At 51.2% G+C, this 14,611-nt stretch overlaps 1 protein-coding gene across 1 annotated transcript in view; it reads right to left on the reverse strand.

The window, feature by feature from the left end:
• Positions 1-13,494, reverse strand: part of UPB1 (beta-ureidopropionase 1) — a 29,599-nt gene extending 16,105 nt beyond the window's left edge. The window contains exons 1-3 of the mRNA XM_045802476.2: positions 13,320-13,494; positions 6,405-6,576; positions 4,327-4,414 (exon numbers count right to left, since the gene is read on the reverse strand). Of these exons, the coding sequence (XP_045658432.1) occupies positions 4,327-4,414; positions 6,405-6,576; positions 13,320-13,423 (364 nt within the window). The 5' untranslated portion in view covers positions 13,424-13,494. The remainder of the gene's footprint in view (positions 1-4,326; positions 4,415-6,404; positions 6,577-13,319) is intronic.
• Between the last annotated feature and the right edge of the window lie 1,117 nt (positions 13,495-14,611).

A 14,611-nucleotide genomic window follows, 5' to 3' on the forward strand; every position in this document is an offset into this window, starting at 1 on the left:
GAGGCTGGCTGCAAAGTCCAACTACAGCTTTCAGATTAGAGGAGAGGGTTCCTTATTTATTGAACCAACACTCCCATGAGTCAGGCTCTAAATTTAGACCTGGCCCTGCCCTCAGGAGCTGCCAGCCTAGACGGGGAATGGAATTATAACCTTGTGTGGCTGCACGATTTCACAGAGTGCTCAGTTCTATGCAGGTGAGTTCCCAGGGTCCCCCAAAGAAGGGGGTGTCTGTGCTAGGCCTTGATGGATGAGTGGGAGTTTTCCAGATCCAAGAAAAAGAAGAAGTTGGTTAAACCATCCAGGAAACATTTTGTCTGTCATGTAGCAGGGATTGTTCATTAAAGATAAAACATTTAAAGATAAAACTGAGTCTGGGTGCCTCAGTCAGTCAAGCATCTGGCTCTTGATTTTGGCTCACGTCATGATCTCAGGGTCATGGGATTGCACCCTATGTCGGGCTCCCTGCTCAGCAGGGAGTTTGCTTGAGATCTCTCTCTCCATTTCCCTCCACCCCTCCCCCACTGACTTGCACTCGCTCTCTCTGTCTAAAATAAATAAATAAATCTTTTTTTTTTTTTTAAAGATAAAACAGGGGTTGGGGAATGGATAAACAAACTGTGGTCTATCCATACAGTGGAATATTATGCAGCCATAAAAAGGAAGGGCATTCTGACATGTGCCACAACATGGACAGACCTCGAAAACATTATTCTAAAGTGAAATAAGCCAGTCACAAAAGGACAAATATTGTATGATTCCACTTACATGAGGTCCCTAGAGTAATCAAATTCACAGAGACAGAATGTAGAACAGAGGTTATCAGAGGTGCAGGAGGGAGGGGTATTGTTAAATTAGTACAGAGTTTTTGTTGGAGATGTTGAAAATGTTTTGGGTATAGACCGTGGTGACAGTTACACGACTTTGAATGGTTTAATGTCACTGAATTGTACACTTGCCAATGGTTAAAGTGATGAATATTATGTTATATATATTTTACCACGATTAAATATTTTTAACTTTAAAAAAATAGGAATGATAATTAGAACGGGAAAAATAAACTAACACCACGCAGACAATGACCTCATGGAGTTTATGGTCTAATGGAAGAGGCAGACAAATCAAAAGTGTTGCCCAAATGAGTGGAAGTATAAGTAACCAGGAACGTGGAAAACGAGATGAACTTCTGTGTACAGATGGCAGACTGGATGCACACCTTTGCTCTTTTCTGCGACTGCACCAAATGACAGCAAAGGGATTTTTATGCAAAGGGACAAACCCACGAGGATGAAACACTGAGAGAAGGGCAAGAGCAACAAAACACGGGAGGCTGGAGAGCCGAGGGATGAAGGTAGATATTGTAATAGACCCAGAAAATTCAGGCTCCCAGCAGTCAAGGAAGCCAGGAAACACTCTGCTCTCCACCATATACCCTTGGAAAGTTTAGGAGTCAGGGGCACCACCAGGCTCTGAAGGTAGGGAAGCAGGGAGGAGTGACAAACAAAAATTGGTCAAAAGTCTGCTTAAGAAGCAGGCGGAAGCCCAGATCCCTCCTACAGTGCACAAGGCTAGCATGAGTCCCTCCCACCCCAGCAGAAGGCTAGACACTCATTCTCTGGAGGTGCTTAAGCAGAAGGCCTCTGGCCTTGGGGAAGCCCAGGATAGATGAAGACGAGTAGAGTGTCAAAAATAGAGGGATTCAATAAACATTGGCACACTGGACCCCTATCCTCTTTCTTTTCTTGGCAGGAGGTAAGAAGAGTCTTCTCTGGGGACTATGACCAGCCTGAAGACACTACTATGAAGGATTAGCTAACAAACAGCTAAACCAAGTCGTCCTATCACGAAGCTCAGTGGGAAGGAGCTCTTCCCACAAACAGGGCTTGCAATCAGCTTTTTAACCCCCAATTCTTAAAATATAAGCAGTTGGGGGGAAAAGACCAATTTGGAGTAAGTAGGAAACATGCAAGGAGAAAAAAATGCTACCTAACGTCCTCAGAGACAAGAGAAAGTACTGCGATTATAAAATAAGAACAGGATGTCATAAAACAGGAAATTTCAGACCAAAAGAACTCTTGTAAATTCAAAATATGACAGCAGAAACAAAAGACTGAATAAAAGGCTGAATGGCAAATTAAGATACAATCTACCAGAAAGCTGAGCAAAAAGGCAAAGATGAAAAATAGGAGGAAATACTTCAGAAAATTAGAGATCTAGTTAACGGTTCTAACATCCTAATAGTAAGAGGATCAGGAAGAGAGGAAAGAAAAAAGAGGGCAGAAAATCACTAATGAACAGTAGATCTGAAGGACCGAGATTTCTAGCCTGGAGGAACCCATGAGTTCCTAGAATAATGGATTAAAATAGATACACACATACTTTGTACTGTCTCCCCATTCCCCACAAGAAGCACCCTAAGGGCAGAGGTGTCTGTCTTTTTGGCTTGCTGCTGTATCTCAAGTAACTATGGTGGCACCCAGCATATAGTAGGTGCTTAATAAATATTTGATGACTTAATGAAAAAAAAGTAAAATAGATACACACAATGGCATCTCACCATGAAACTTTAAAGCATTAGAGAAGAGAAAATTCTACAACCTTCTAGAGAAAAATAAACAGATCATATGCAATGGGTAATTAGTCAAAATGGCTTTCGACTAGTCAACAACACCCAAAGCCAGAAGACATTGGAGCACTGTGTTCAAACTGTCAAAGGAAAATTATTTCTAACCTAGAATTTGATACCCAACCAAACTATCAACCTGGTTGCAGGAGGAACATATTTTCAGATATGCAAGGTCTCAAAAAGGTTACCTCCTATGTGTTCTTTCTCAGAAAACTATTCAACCAAAAAGAGGGAAGAAAGCAAGAAAGAGGAAGATGTGGGATAGGAGAAACACAAGAGCAAGATAAAGGAACTCCCCAGCATGATGGTGAAGAGAAATCCCAGGATGACAGCTGTGCAGCCAGCAGAGAGGGCAACTAATTCAGACCAGAGCAGAGTCAGAAGGCTCCGGGGACAATTCCTTTAAGGAGATGGAACCAGGTAGGGGATATGGGGAAATAGGTGATGGGGATTAAGAAGTGCACTTGCTGTGATGGGCATCGGGTGATATACGGAACTGCTGAATCACTCACTATATTGTGCACCTGAGATGAACGTAACATTGCATGTTAACTAACTGGAATTAAAATGAAAACTTAAAATTAAAGAAAAAAAGGAGATGGAACCAACAAACAGCTTCACAAGTCTAAACCTCTCAAAAGGATTTAGGAAGCTGGAAGTAGTTTGGGGTCGAATTTGGGGTAGGTGTGCAGAAAACAAAGCAAATTCTGGGGAAAACAAAGTGATTCAGGAAAAGAAATCTAAATCTACAAAATGTCTTGGCAGAGAATGGATGGAAGATAGGAAGGGTATGTGTGAGTAGAGCGGACAGAGGAGGCAAGGGACTAATGCCGTCTTCTTCCGCAGTGGGAAGTTAGTAGTGCGAACCTGAAAAATCAGGAAGCAGCAACACAAAGGTAGATTTCCAAAGAACCAGCAAAGAGTAGAAAGTGGTTGCCTCCGGGGAGGACAGCTAGTTTTTGGTAACAGAACTTGCAGACCATGCCATTTGACTCCCAACCATGAGCATGTATAACTTTGATAAAAATAAAATAAAGGCATATGGTACCAGGGGTATATTACGGGGATGTAACTTTAGATAGGGAGGTGGGCTCTGAGCTTCTGGGCTCTGAAGGTTGGACAGGGTCTAAAAGGCAAGGAGAGGGGGAGGGGATGGCGAGGGGGATGAGGGCCAGGCAGGCGGAGGGAGCAGCTGCTGCAGTGGCCTGGGTGGAGGGAGAGGGGGCCGTAGGGGAGTGCAGGATCAGGGAGGTCAGGGCAGAGCCCAGCAGAGGTGAGGCCGCAGAGATGGGGGAAGGAACAGACTAAGCAGTACAGAGTTGAGTTTTGTCAAGATCTTTCCTACAAGGTGTGAACAGCCAGTTAGAAGGGGCCAAAGTGGAGAGCTCCGGGAGACCAGCTAGAAGCAATTACAGAAGCCAAGGTGTGAGCTGATGGCTCGTCGGGCCAGGGCAGTGGTGAGAAGGTGGAGAGGAACGACTGAATGGGTTCAGGACAACTTGGGAGGAAGAACTGGCAGGACCAGACAACAGACTGGGGTGCATGGAGGCCAGGATGCCTGGCTTTCTAGTGTTGACAGAAGAACCTTTCTATAGATGAGAGAAGAAGAGATTTTAAAAAAATTGAGTGGTCCTCTTGGTGACACGGAGATCACACACTTTTGTCTGAAGGCAGCAGAGAAAGCAACCCCAGCAGAGACTTACTCCACGCTTCCTGGAAACAGACGACGTTCACTCCGCACACTGCGGCCACCTCTACGATGGCTTCTATGCGTCTGTGAAGAGCGGTGACCTGGCGATTCAGAAAGCAAGGATTAGAACCTATGCTCTTCTGTCGGTTGAGACCATTTGCAGAGCTCATCCCCACGAACGCGGAACAACCCCCCGCCTAGGCAGCTGCAAGAGGATGAGGAGGGTGGGGAGGTTCTGATCTATCCTACTTGCATTAAGTCCAAAATCTGCAGTAAAAGGTGGGAGTGCATGGGGCGCCTGGGTAGCTCAGTCGATGGAGTGTCTGACTCTTGATTTTGGCTCTGGTCATGATTTCAGAGTTGTGGGATCCAGCCCCGTGTCAGGCTCCGCACTCAGTGGGGAGTTTGCTTGAGAGTTTCTCCCTCTGCCCTCTCACCCCCTTGCTCTAAATAAACAAATAAATAAATAAAAGGTGGAGGTGCAGAGGCTCTAGGGTCCCACACACTCAATGCTGCCTTTCAGAGCCTCAGTTTCTTCACCTGGAGAATGGGGAGAACCCCATCTGCCCTGAGGGCTTGTTCAGTGGAGTGCAAAGCTTATCTGCTATTTACTGCCAGAGGGTCCCACACACAGGGCACACCTTGGTCATCCCCTGGAATAACTGCTCCTTTCACCTCAGGACATAGTCCACTTTCTACCACCCTGCACTCAAGGCTCTGGCACGACTTGTCCTGCCACTTCCATTTTCCTGTGTGTATCTTATCATCGAATGAATGGATCCCATTTTCCAGGTGTATCCTCCTTCAGGAATGTACTTCCCCACTCCACCCAACCTTCCCTGGATGTGTTATTTATGTCATGCGTCACCCACAGAGGAGTGAACCTCCTAGCAAAGGGCTGAGCATCAGGGGTGCCACAGCACTCCCCGGCAGGTCCCTATGGTGGCACTGTTCCCATTGTGCTCTTGTGTTCCTCCACTGTCTGTCACTCCCATCACCCCACGAGCTCCTTAGGGGCAGGAGGAAAGTGTCTTCATCTTCTCAGTGTCCTCAGCACCATGCCTGGCTCCCAGGAGATGTCTGGAAGTGTTTGTTAGAGAAAGACCAGACGACAGGCTGAAAACCCAGAGAGCACCAACTCTTCACGATGCGGTCTCTCCCCTGTGACACTGCACAGCAAGGCTCCCTGGATATTTGCTAGGTGCTGACAGGGTGCAGAATGTGCTCCTAGGTGCCGTTGGGGGGGAGAACAGCGTCCCTGCCCTTGACAGTCTGAGATGGTTACGGAAACGTATTCACAATTAATCCAGAGACAAAAAGTGACCTGAGAACCAGAAATCTTTTAATCCAGCAAAAGCAGAAGGACCGAAGTGAAAGATGCTGCAGAACTTGACCTGGAGTCCAACTGACCTTTTCTCGAGAACCCCTAGGAGTTCTGAGGCACGCTGTATCCCCAGGAAACCTCTGCAGAGAAAGCCTTAGAAGTCTGAACAGCTGGAAGAACGCTGTGAAGAAGTGTAGACAACAGATCTCCTGTGTCTGTGACGACATATTTCTTTAGGGACATACAAGATGCTGTCACATTTTTATTAACCATAAGGTCATAAGGAAATGCGTATCATATTGCCGCCACCCCGAGGCACCATCAGCTGACAGACATCTGGGTTTGGTGAGTCCCCACCCTCGGGATCACGGATGGACAGACAGGTCCTGACTGGTGTGTGCTGGCAGGTACCCTTCTGGCGAAAGAATGAGAGGCAGAGTTCCGGAAAAAGCATGAGCCAGACAAAGGGCACCCTCCCAACTGATCAACGGAACTTCAGATATTCACAGGAGAGGACGTGGAAGGGAAGGTGGAAAACACAGCGAGGAGCGAGAGGCAGGCAAAGAGAGGGTAGGAGCCAGAAGAGAAAGACAAGCCAGAGATGCGGGCTACAGGGAAGAGGGGTGGCCAGGGCAGAAGCACCTAGGTGACCACTCATGGCATCTATGGCTCTGCAGTGAGCAGCCACCCAGGGACTGTGGACGTGTGGAAAACACAGAGCCGGCCAGCAGCTCCGTTTATATATTTATAGTCAAAAGAGGCAGCACCTGTTTGGCCACAGGGGCATCTGCAGGCAGGGGGGTTCTGTTCTGAACAAGTCCCACACGCATGGTCCGAGGTGCCCTCAGCTGCTCCTCCGCGGCCTCAAAGGCATATCCCTGCAGCTCGAAGTCCCCTTTGGAGGCAGCTTCAAAAGCCCTGCCGGGCAGCTCAAGCTTCCTAAATGGGCAGGAAAGATGGAAAACGGTTTGCATGAGGTCTGCTGGATTGCAAATTCCCCTCTAACCCCCCTGTAGTCCCCTATCAGGTAGAGAGGAGGCGGGGGCATCTGGCGAGGAGGCACATGTGGCAACCTAGTGCCAGGGCCCACTTGTGGGAAGCTGGAGCGGGGGCCAGGAGGAGGGAGGGCCCTGCCTGGTGGAGAATGGGCACTACACCAAGTGTGGACTTCACCAGGGAGGCGCCATGCAGGCCTGTCAAAGCCGGGGAGCAGGGCGGGGGGCTGCAGGGTGACTGGTCAAGAGCTTGATGTTTCAGAGCTGCTGACCTCAGGGTGGAGATTAAAGTCTCAGCAGTCAGCACAGAAGAGAAGCAATGGATTTCCACAAATGTTTGTGGACTAGAATCAGAGGGCTCTGCTGAGCCTGGGGGATGGGCACGCTGTGATAAGACAGAGTGACTGCTGAGAACGGGGCTTAGGAGATGGCTGGGTGGAAGGGCCGGGTCTGATAGCATGAAGGGCACCCTGTGACCACTCGCCACTAAGGGTTACAGGTCTCCGGTGAGTCCCTCCCCCCCACCCTGTTCTGCTGCTGCTCCTGCCAGGGGCAGTCCCATGCCCGGTGCGGGGGAGGGGGGACCTGGTGGGACCCAGGTGTCCAGACCAAAGGCGCAGGCACTCATTCTGGGTTGTGGTTCATTAATAAAAGCAAATGGATTATTTATAAAACCTTCCACCTAAGTGACCACCGGCCAAACGGCAAACACCTCCTGATGCTGGTTGGATGCCGTGTGCTGAGGCAAACCCTGCAGGTGCACGGGACATGGCCTCTGGCCAGGAAGGCCTTACCATCTAGGGGCGAGATGGTTATGAAATACTCAGAGAACACATCAAAAAATAACCTGACAGCCATTATCTAATAATAATATTTCTCTCCTACTTTAAATCACTTTCTTAAAGACGTTTCTTTCAAAATCACAGCCCTGTCAGCCCAAGCCCCCTGTTGCCGCCCCCTGCCAGGCGGTTTCCATGTGACGGCCCTGACAGCTCCAAGTTGGGTTCCACCCCTGACAATCAGCTTGCTTTTCAACTAGTCAGGGTTCCGTTCACTTTAGCAGGTTAGAAATAGCAGCAGTGCCCACACCGTGCCTCCCCTTGCCGTGATTGCCTCAGACACAGTCCTCCAGCCCTCAAGCAGAAGGCTCCCCCTGCTACAGACCTCAGCCCCAGGACAAGTCACCATGGAGGGCAGGAGAAAAAGGAGAACGGCTCTGTGTGTCCGTTTCCCCTCAGGTCCTTGGGCGGGGGAGCAGGACTGTCCTTTGGCAGACATCTTGGCAGTCTGTCCTCCATCTGGGTCTCATCCCAGGAAGAGACCAGATGGAAGAGATCTTGTCTCACCTTTGCAAGCACACCTGTAGCTGTCACCTGGATGACAGATGTCCCTCAGCCCCTGGCTGTCTTTCCTTTTCCAATGCCCACAGCTGTTGGCTCTCCCTATCTTTCCACCTCCATGAGCCCCGTTATTCTGTGACATGGGGCCTCCCTGCCTTGTCACTGTGTTGAGTCCTGCCTCCATCCCTCCCCCACCCAGCTCCCTGTGGACCCTCATTCTCCTAGGCCTGAGATGGCGCAGGCCAGGCCGCTCCATCCTCACACAGACAGAGCCACCCTCAGGTTCTCTAGTCACCTCCACCTTCCTGTTATCCAAATGGTCCATCACCATGTCCTGCCCCGCTTAGGTTTGGAGAACCCAACAACCCTCGAGCCCCAGTCCATAAACAAGTGCTGTGCCCACCAAAGGCTTGGCACAAGGATGAGGTGGGCCATAGACCGGCTATGGCCTGGCAGGGGGGTGAGGCAGAGACCACTAGATGAACCACAACCTCAGAAGGAAACCCTCCCTAGGTCCCTATAGTCGGCCTTGTGCCCTACTGTCCCTTACCCTGATTCCAAGGCCCCTCATGGCCTCACCTTTAATGTCAAGGAGGAAAGCCCATCACTTCCTGCTCTGGCCCCAACACACCCTCCTGGGCCCCTCCCCTGGTCCCCACCTCCCCCACCAGGGTCAAGGCAGACCTCGCCTGAGGGAGCCCAGCTCCTGCCTCCTCTGCAACCTCTAGCTTCTAGAACTTCATCTTTCCCCTCTAATAGCTCTTTACCATCAGCGTTTTAAATAATTAAACTAGAGCCTTGCTACAAAAGAAACACATGCTTGTGGGAGAAAAAAATCAAACAGTGGAAAGGACATCAAATGAAAACTGAGTTCCCCTCTCCATCCTGCCCCTCAGTTCCAGTCCCGAATCTCAGAGACAACCTCTCTTAATAATGTTGTAGGTATTTCTCCAATATTTTCCTATATGTGTGTAAACCACATTCGTGTCCTGTATATTCTGCTCTTCCACTTGCATACTTAACAATACGCATAGCTTGGACATTTCTCCCTGTCTCCTACAGACCTACCACATCCGCCATTAAAGCTATTTGAGGGGCACCTGGGTGGCTCAGTTGGTTAAGCTCCCGACTTCGGCTCAGGTCAGGATCTCAGGGTCCTGGGATGGAGCCCCACCTCAGGCTCTGTGCTCAGCAGGGAGTCTGCTTCTCCCTCTCCTTCTGCCCTGCCCCATGCTCTCTCTCTCTCAAAAAAAAAAAAAAAAGCTATTTGAATCTCTCCCATTAAAAAAATAAATAACAGAGAGAAAAAAACAAAGGAAATACTCTCTGCAGGTCCCTCTTGTTACCTCACTTGCTCTCCTCACCTTCACTTTATAGGGAGCATTCCCCAAAGCCCTCGCCTCCCACACCTTCCCCAGCCCCCTGTTCTCTGGGGCCCACTCCCCCACTCTGAATTGCCACCAGCCTTCTGGTTGGCTTTAGCAGTGGGAGAGACTCACACTCCTGTCTTCACCCTTCTAGACCTCCCTATGCCATCTGACACTCTGTCTCTATCCTGCTTGGTGTCCTTGATTCTGGCCCTACCTCCCCAATCCCTACTTCCTCACCTCTGGAGTACCATGCAAAGTCTCCACTTCCTCTGATTTTTTTTAACAGCAGGTTCTCCTGAATCCCTCCTTGGGCCTGTCGCACTCTGCACCTACTCTTCCGCCTGGAATGAGGACAATCCGAAGCCCAGCCTCCCCCAGTGAGGACCACCTCTGCACAGTCCCTGTAGTGGGTTGAACTGTGGCCCTCAAAAGATACATCCACAGCCTAATACCCAGAACCTGTGAATGAGACTTTATTTGGAAAAAGGACATTTGCAGATGTAATTAAAGATCTCAAGATACAATCATCCTGGATTATCCGGGCAAGCCCTAAATCCAGTGACCGGTATTCTTATAAGAGATGCCCAGAGGTGGGGCACCTAGGTGGCTCAGTCGTTAAGCGTCTGCCTTCGGCTCAGGGTGTGATCCTAGAGTCCTGGGATCGAGCCCCACATCAGGCTCCCTGCTCTGCTGGGAGCCTGCTTCTTCCTCTTCCACTCCTCCTGCTTGTGTTCCCTCTCTCACTGGCTGTCTCTCTCTCTGTCAAACAAATAAATAAATAAAATCTTGATAAAAAAGAGAGAGAGAGAGATGCCCAGAGGAGACACCAGGGGAAGAGGAGAAGGCCATGTGAAGACAGAGGCAGAGATTGGGGTGATGCTGCCACAAGCTAAGGGAGGCCACAAGCCACCAGAAACAGAGAAGGCATGGAAGGACTCTCCCCCAGAGCCTTTGGAGAAGTGTGGCCCTGCTGACATCTTGGTTTTGTACTTCTGGTCTTCAGGACTGTGAGAATAAATTTCTTTTAAATGTTTAAGCCACCAGTGTGTGGTAATTTGTTCCAGCAGCCTAGGAAAGTGGACAGCATCCCCAATTCAACTGCTCAGACTTCTCCAAAGCTGCTCCTCCTCAGATGAATGAACCAGCCACCTGAGGGTCCAAGCCAGAAAGCAGCATGATCTGCCTCCCCTGCTGCGTTGGCTATGCGCACCGCCTGCTGACCTCCCAAGACCTCTGGACCCGTCCTCCTCTTGGCCGCCAGGCACTCTGCTACTTTGGGCCTCCTCATCTCTCACCTGCTCTTTTCAAGTTCTTTACAGACTCCCACCACCATTAAGACAGGTCCCGCTGCCTCAGCATGGTGTGCAGAGCCCTGGGCCTACCATGGCTACTTTTGCCTCCTTCCCACAGCATTCTACACCTGCAGCCCCTGAATGAGCACGCTCCCTGGTGTCTGGGCCTTCACCTGGAGTACCTGAGCCCTTCCTGTCTCCAAACCAACTTCTCCACCTTCTTCAGAATACTGTCTAAGCACGGCGCCCCTGGGAAGCCTTTCTGAACCTCCCCCACCCTGTTCATGTATACTCTCTCCAGCTCTCCTTGCATCCTTCTCTTACCATGTAGGACAACCATCAAAAGGTGGAAAGCCCCTCCGGGGGGGGACCCATGGCTTACTTATCCTTGTACTCCTAGTGCCCAGGACAAAAAGAAACATGCAATAAATGTTTGTTGAATGAATAAATGCTTCTTGGTTCTGGTTGTCTTAAAATTGAGAGTCCATGCTCTTTGAGGATTTTATCTGCCTGGCCCAGGCAAAAGCCCATTTAGCTCATTCACTTAACAAACATTTACTAAAGATAGTCTTTGTGCTTGGCACAGCAATTAACTGGGAAAGAAGGTGATCTTGCGTGGAACGCAGTCAGGAGTCCTGAGGAAGGGCTGAAGACTCGGGCTCCACCAGGCCCTCACAGAAGTGGCCATGTCAGTCAGGCTGTAAGGAGTGAGCAGGGGGTTAAGAGGGAGAAGACTTTTTAAATGACTAATGATTTTCCATCTTCAGTTCACAATCCTGTGCATGTCCAAATCCCACCCAAAAGCAAGGACTGAGCAAGTACAAAGGATAATACCCCAGAGGTAAAGCCTGAAAGGCCTCAGTGCTGACTGGAAGAGAACTTTTCATGAACAGTTTATTGTAAGCCAAGCCCTTTGATGAGGCCCAGTCATCACCGGCCAATGGGTATTGGCTCTCATTTTACCACCCATTATAATTCCTCCCCACTCTGGCAAGATCCAAATGCCCACACAAGGTCTCTCTTGCAAGGCAGTCCTTATCCCAGTCTCTAGAATGTGTCCCAGCCAATCACCTATAGGAAAAACTTATTTCTCTCTTCCTCTCTCTGACACCACAGACTCTCTCCATCTCTGTTCCCAGAAGAACATACCCACCTCATCCTCAAAAAAACCCAAACAAAACCTATTCCCATCCTGAGACCCTTGCTTTAAGACACTTTCAACACCTTCAACTCTAAGAGGCTTCCTTCTTGACAGGTACAGTGGAAAGTAGTAGCCCAGCATGATTTCACTGGCGGGACCTTGAAGGTCATCCAGTCCCGGGTATCCCTCTTTGGGTATGAAGAGACGTTTTCGACAGAGTTCTGTACCACTCCTACCCCCAAAGGCAGTTGTTCTACCTTCACCGTCCACTAGCTCTGCTCACTAGCAGATGGTAAAGTTCACTTTATGTTCTCTCAGATCTGAAATCTGGCCTCCCTGCAGTAACTCCACTGCAGCCAGTGGTTGGGAACCACTGATCCAATCAATACCCTTGAGTTTCAGGTTGATCAGGTTCCTGCCTCCAGGTCACTGCCACAAGGTCAGGAAGTGCACAGTCTGGGTTGGTGGGGGAGGGGGGAGCCCACCAATGGGCAAGGAAGTGGAAGGAGATTAAGTCAGGAGCTGCATGGGGTCAGAGTTTGGATTTCATTCTAAGAACCATGGGAATCCTTCACAGAGTTTCTTGTTTTTTTTAAAGATTCCATCCATTATTTGAGAGAGAGAGAGCGTGCACACACACAAGTGGGGGGGGGAGCGGGGGGAGGGCTGGGGAGGACCAGAGGGAGAGGGAGAAGCAGGCTCCCCGCTGAGCAGGAAGCCCGACAAAGTGGAGCTGGAGCCCAGGAGCCCAGGAGCCCAGGATCATGACCTGAGCCAAAGGCAGATGCTTAGCTGACTGAGCCACCCAGGTGTTCCTCCTTCACAGAGTTTTAAGCAAAGGAGCTACAAGATATGATTTACATCTCCAGTTGCTTGGAGAAAAGTGGATTGAAGCGAAACAAGAGTGAAAGTGTCTTCCAGCTTTGTATATCCAGCGTCCAGCGGTGCACTAAACTCAGAAAGTCCTAGTGATGCACATGACTGGCTGGGAGTGGAAAAAGTTTGAATGACTGTGGTAACTAACTCCTGTGGCTTGCCAGTGGGAAAGGTTCCTACTCCAACCAGCTTCAGTCAGCCTCTACCTTCAACGATCTCCAGAGGCCCAGTAACTGCAGGAAGTAGGGGCTGGGCCTGGACAGTCAGGTGACTTGCTAGGGGCTCTGGCTGGAGGCACTGACCCAGACAGACACCCAGAACACAGGCCTGGCTCTAGGATCCTGCTGGTCACTAGAAGTAGGTAAAGCGTGCTGGGTGGCCACAGAGAAAGCCACAGAGTGTAAAAATCTGTCCTTCCCCCTCCAGGTTCTTTTCCCTTCCGAATTCTGGGCAACAAGGGGAGAACTGGCTTGTAAAGGTCACTCAGGGATTGTGCAACCCTTGAGGCCCAGAGCCATCACATCTAAATCTCCTAAGGCCTCTGCTCACCAACTCAGATTTTCATTGACCCCTCAGAACCCTTCAGATCCTGAAGCACTCTACTTGGTTCCCCAGACCCACACTCGCTGGCCCCAAGGTCTCCCCACCCCAGCCTCTGGGCCCCAGACCTGGTTTCCTTGCCATAGAGAATGCGTTTCACCTCCCGCAAGTCTGCGGGTGGCAGGTGCTTCTCCAAGCACTGCTCCAGTGACTCCCATTCAGGCCCCGCCATGGCTGGAGTCTGCAAGCGCGGATATGAGGCGCTGATGTCCAAACTAATACTGCCTACCCTTTGCCCCCAGAAAGAGGAGAGGGAGGAGCCGACAACCAGTTCCGCGCACGCGCTCTCCTCTCTACCCGAGCACTTTCGGCCCCTGGAGGGCTCACGTGAGGCACGCCCCCTCCTCGCGCCTCCACGGCGCTCAGCCAGTCAGCGTCCCAGGGCTTCGCGGGTGGGACCGCCCCTTACCCTTCGCACCTCCCTCCGCACGCGCCAGGACACGCCCCTTCCACGAGCGGGACCGCCCCGGGCCCTCGCGCCTTGGCCGCACGCCCGGGGCTGCCGCTGCTTTCTACTTGCGGCCTTTGGAGGCCTCGCACGGGTACCCAGGAGCGTTCTGTTGACCTCTCACTCTCCCTCGCCGTCCGGTTCCTGGCCAGAGGTGTCCGGCTGGACCGAGAACGCGGAGAGGCGGTGGGGGAGCCCTGGGCGCGGCCTCCGGGGGGCAGCGGAGCGGTCTGAGGTAAATGCCTGGCCCGCCCTGTCGGACCCTCGCCGCGCCCGTTCCCGCCGCAGCCGGTGGGCAGGGCCTGTCCCCGCCCCGACCTCCGTCTCCGGTCGGCGGAACCGGGGCTGCCAGCCAGGCCGGCCCGCCGCACGGGACTGCGGAGGAAGGAAGGTACGGGACGAGTTCCAGTGTCCCAAGGGCAGTAACTGCACCACCGTTTTCCAGTGCCCCGTATTTGTGAGAATTTATGGCTCCCCCCGGCGCACTCCCCCCCAGCCCCCCGCGGTCAGGCTGGGAAGCCCTGGCCGCACGCGCCCACCCGGGGCTTCGGGGTCCGAGCCTGGCCAGCGCTGGCATAGCTTGAGCGAAGGGTCAGGTGATCCCATGCGCTTTCGTGGAGTGACTATCGCAAAATGCTGGGTTCCTGGGCAGGGGCTCACCCTCAGCTCTTCAGTGGGTGTGCCCGCATGGGCACTTTCCTGGGAGGGGGGCGGTTTAGACTGTCGCTGAGATGATAGAGGTGAGACCCCTCTCGCAGTTCCCGCCGATCCAGAGAGTGCTACCCGCTCCCGAGCCAAAGAAGATAGACTTTTCAGCCCAACTGAGAATTAGAACAGAGTAGCTTAACTCTGGTGAAGAAACCAGTCGGCCCAAATCCTGATACAGCAACTTGCAAACCTTGTGACTCCAGG

The sequence above is a fragment of the Ursus americanus genome, chromosome 30, assembly GCF_024610735.1.
Source record: "Ursus americanus isolate L20-20 chromosome 30, mUrsAme1.1.p, whole genome shotgun sequence".
Taxonomy (NCBI): Eukaryota; Metazoa; Chordata; class Mammalia; order Carnivora; family Ursidae; genus Ursus; species Ursus americanus.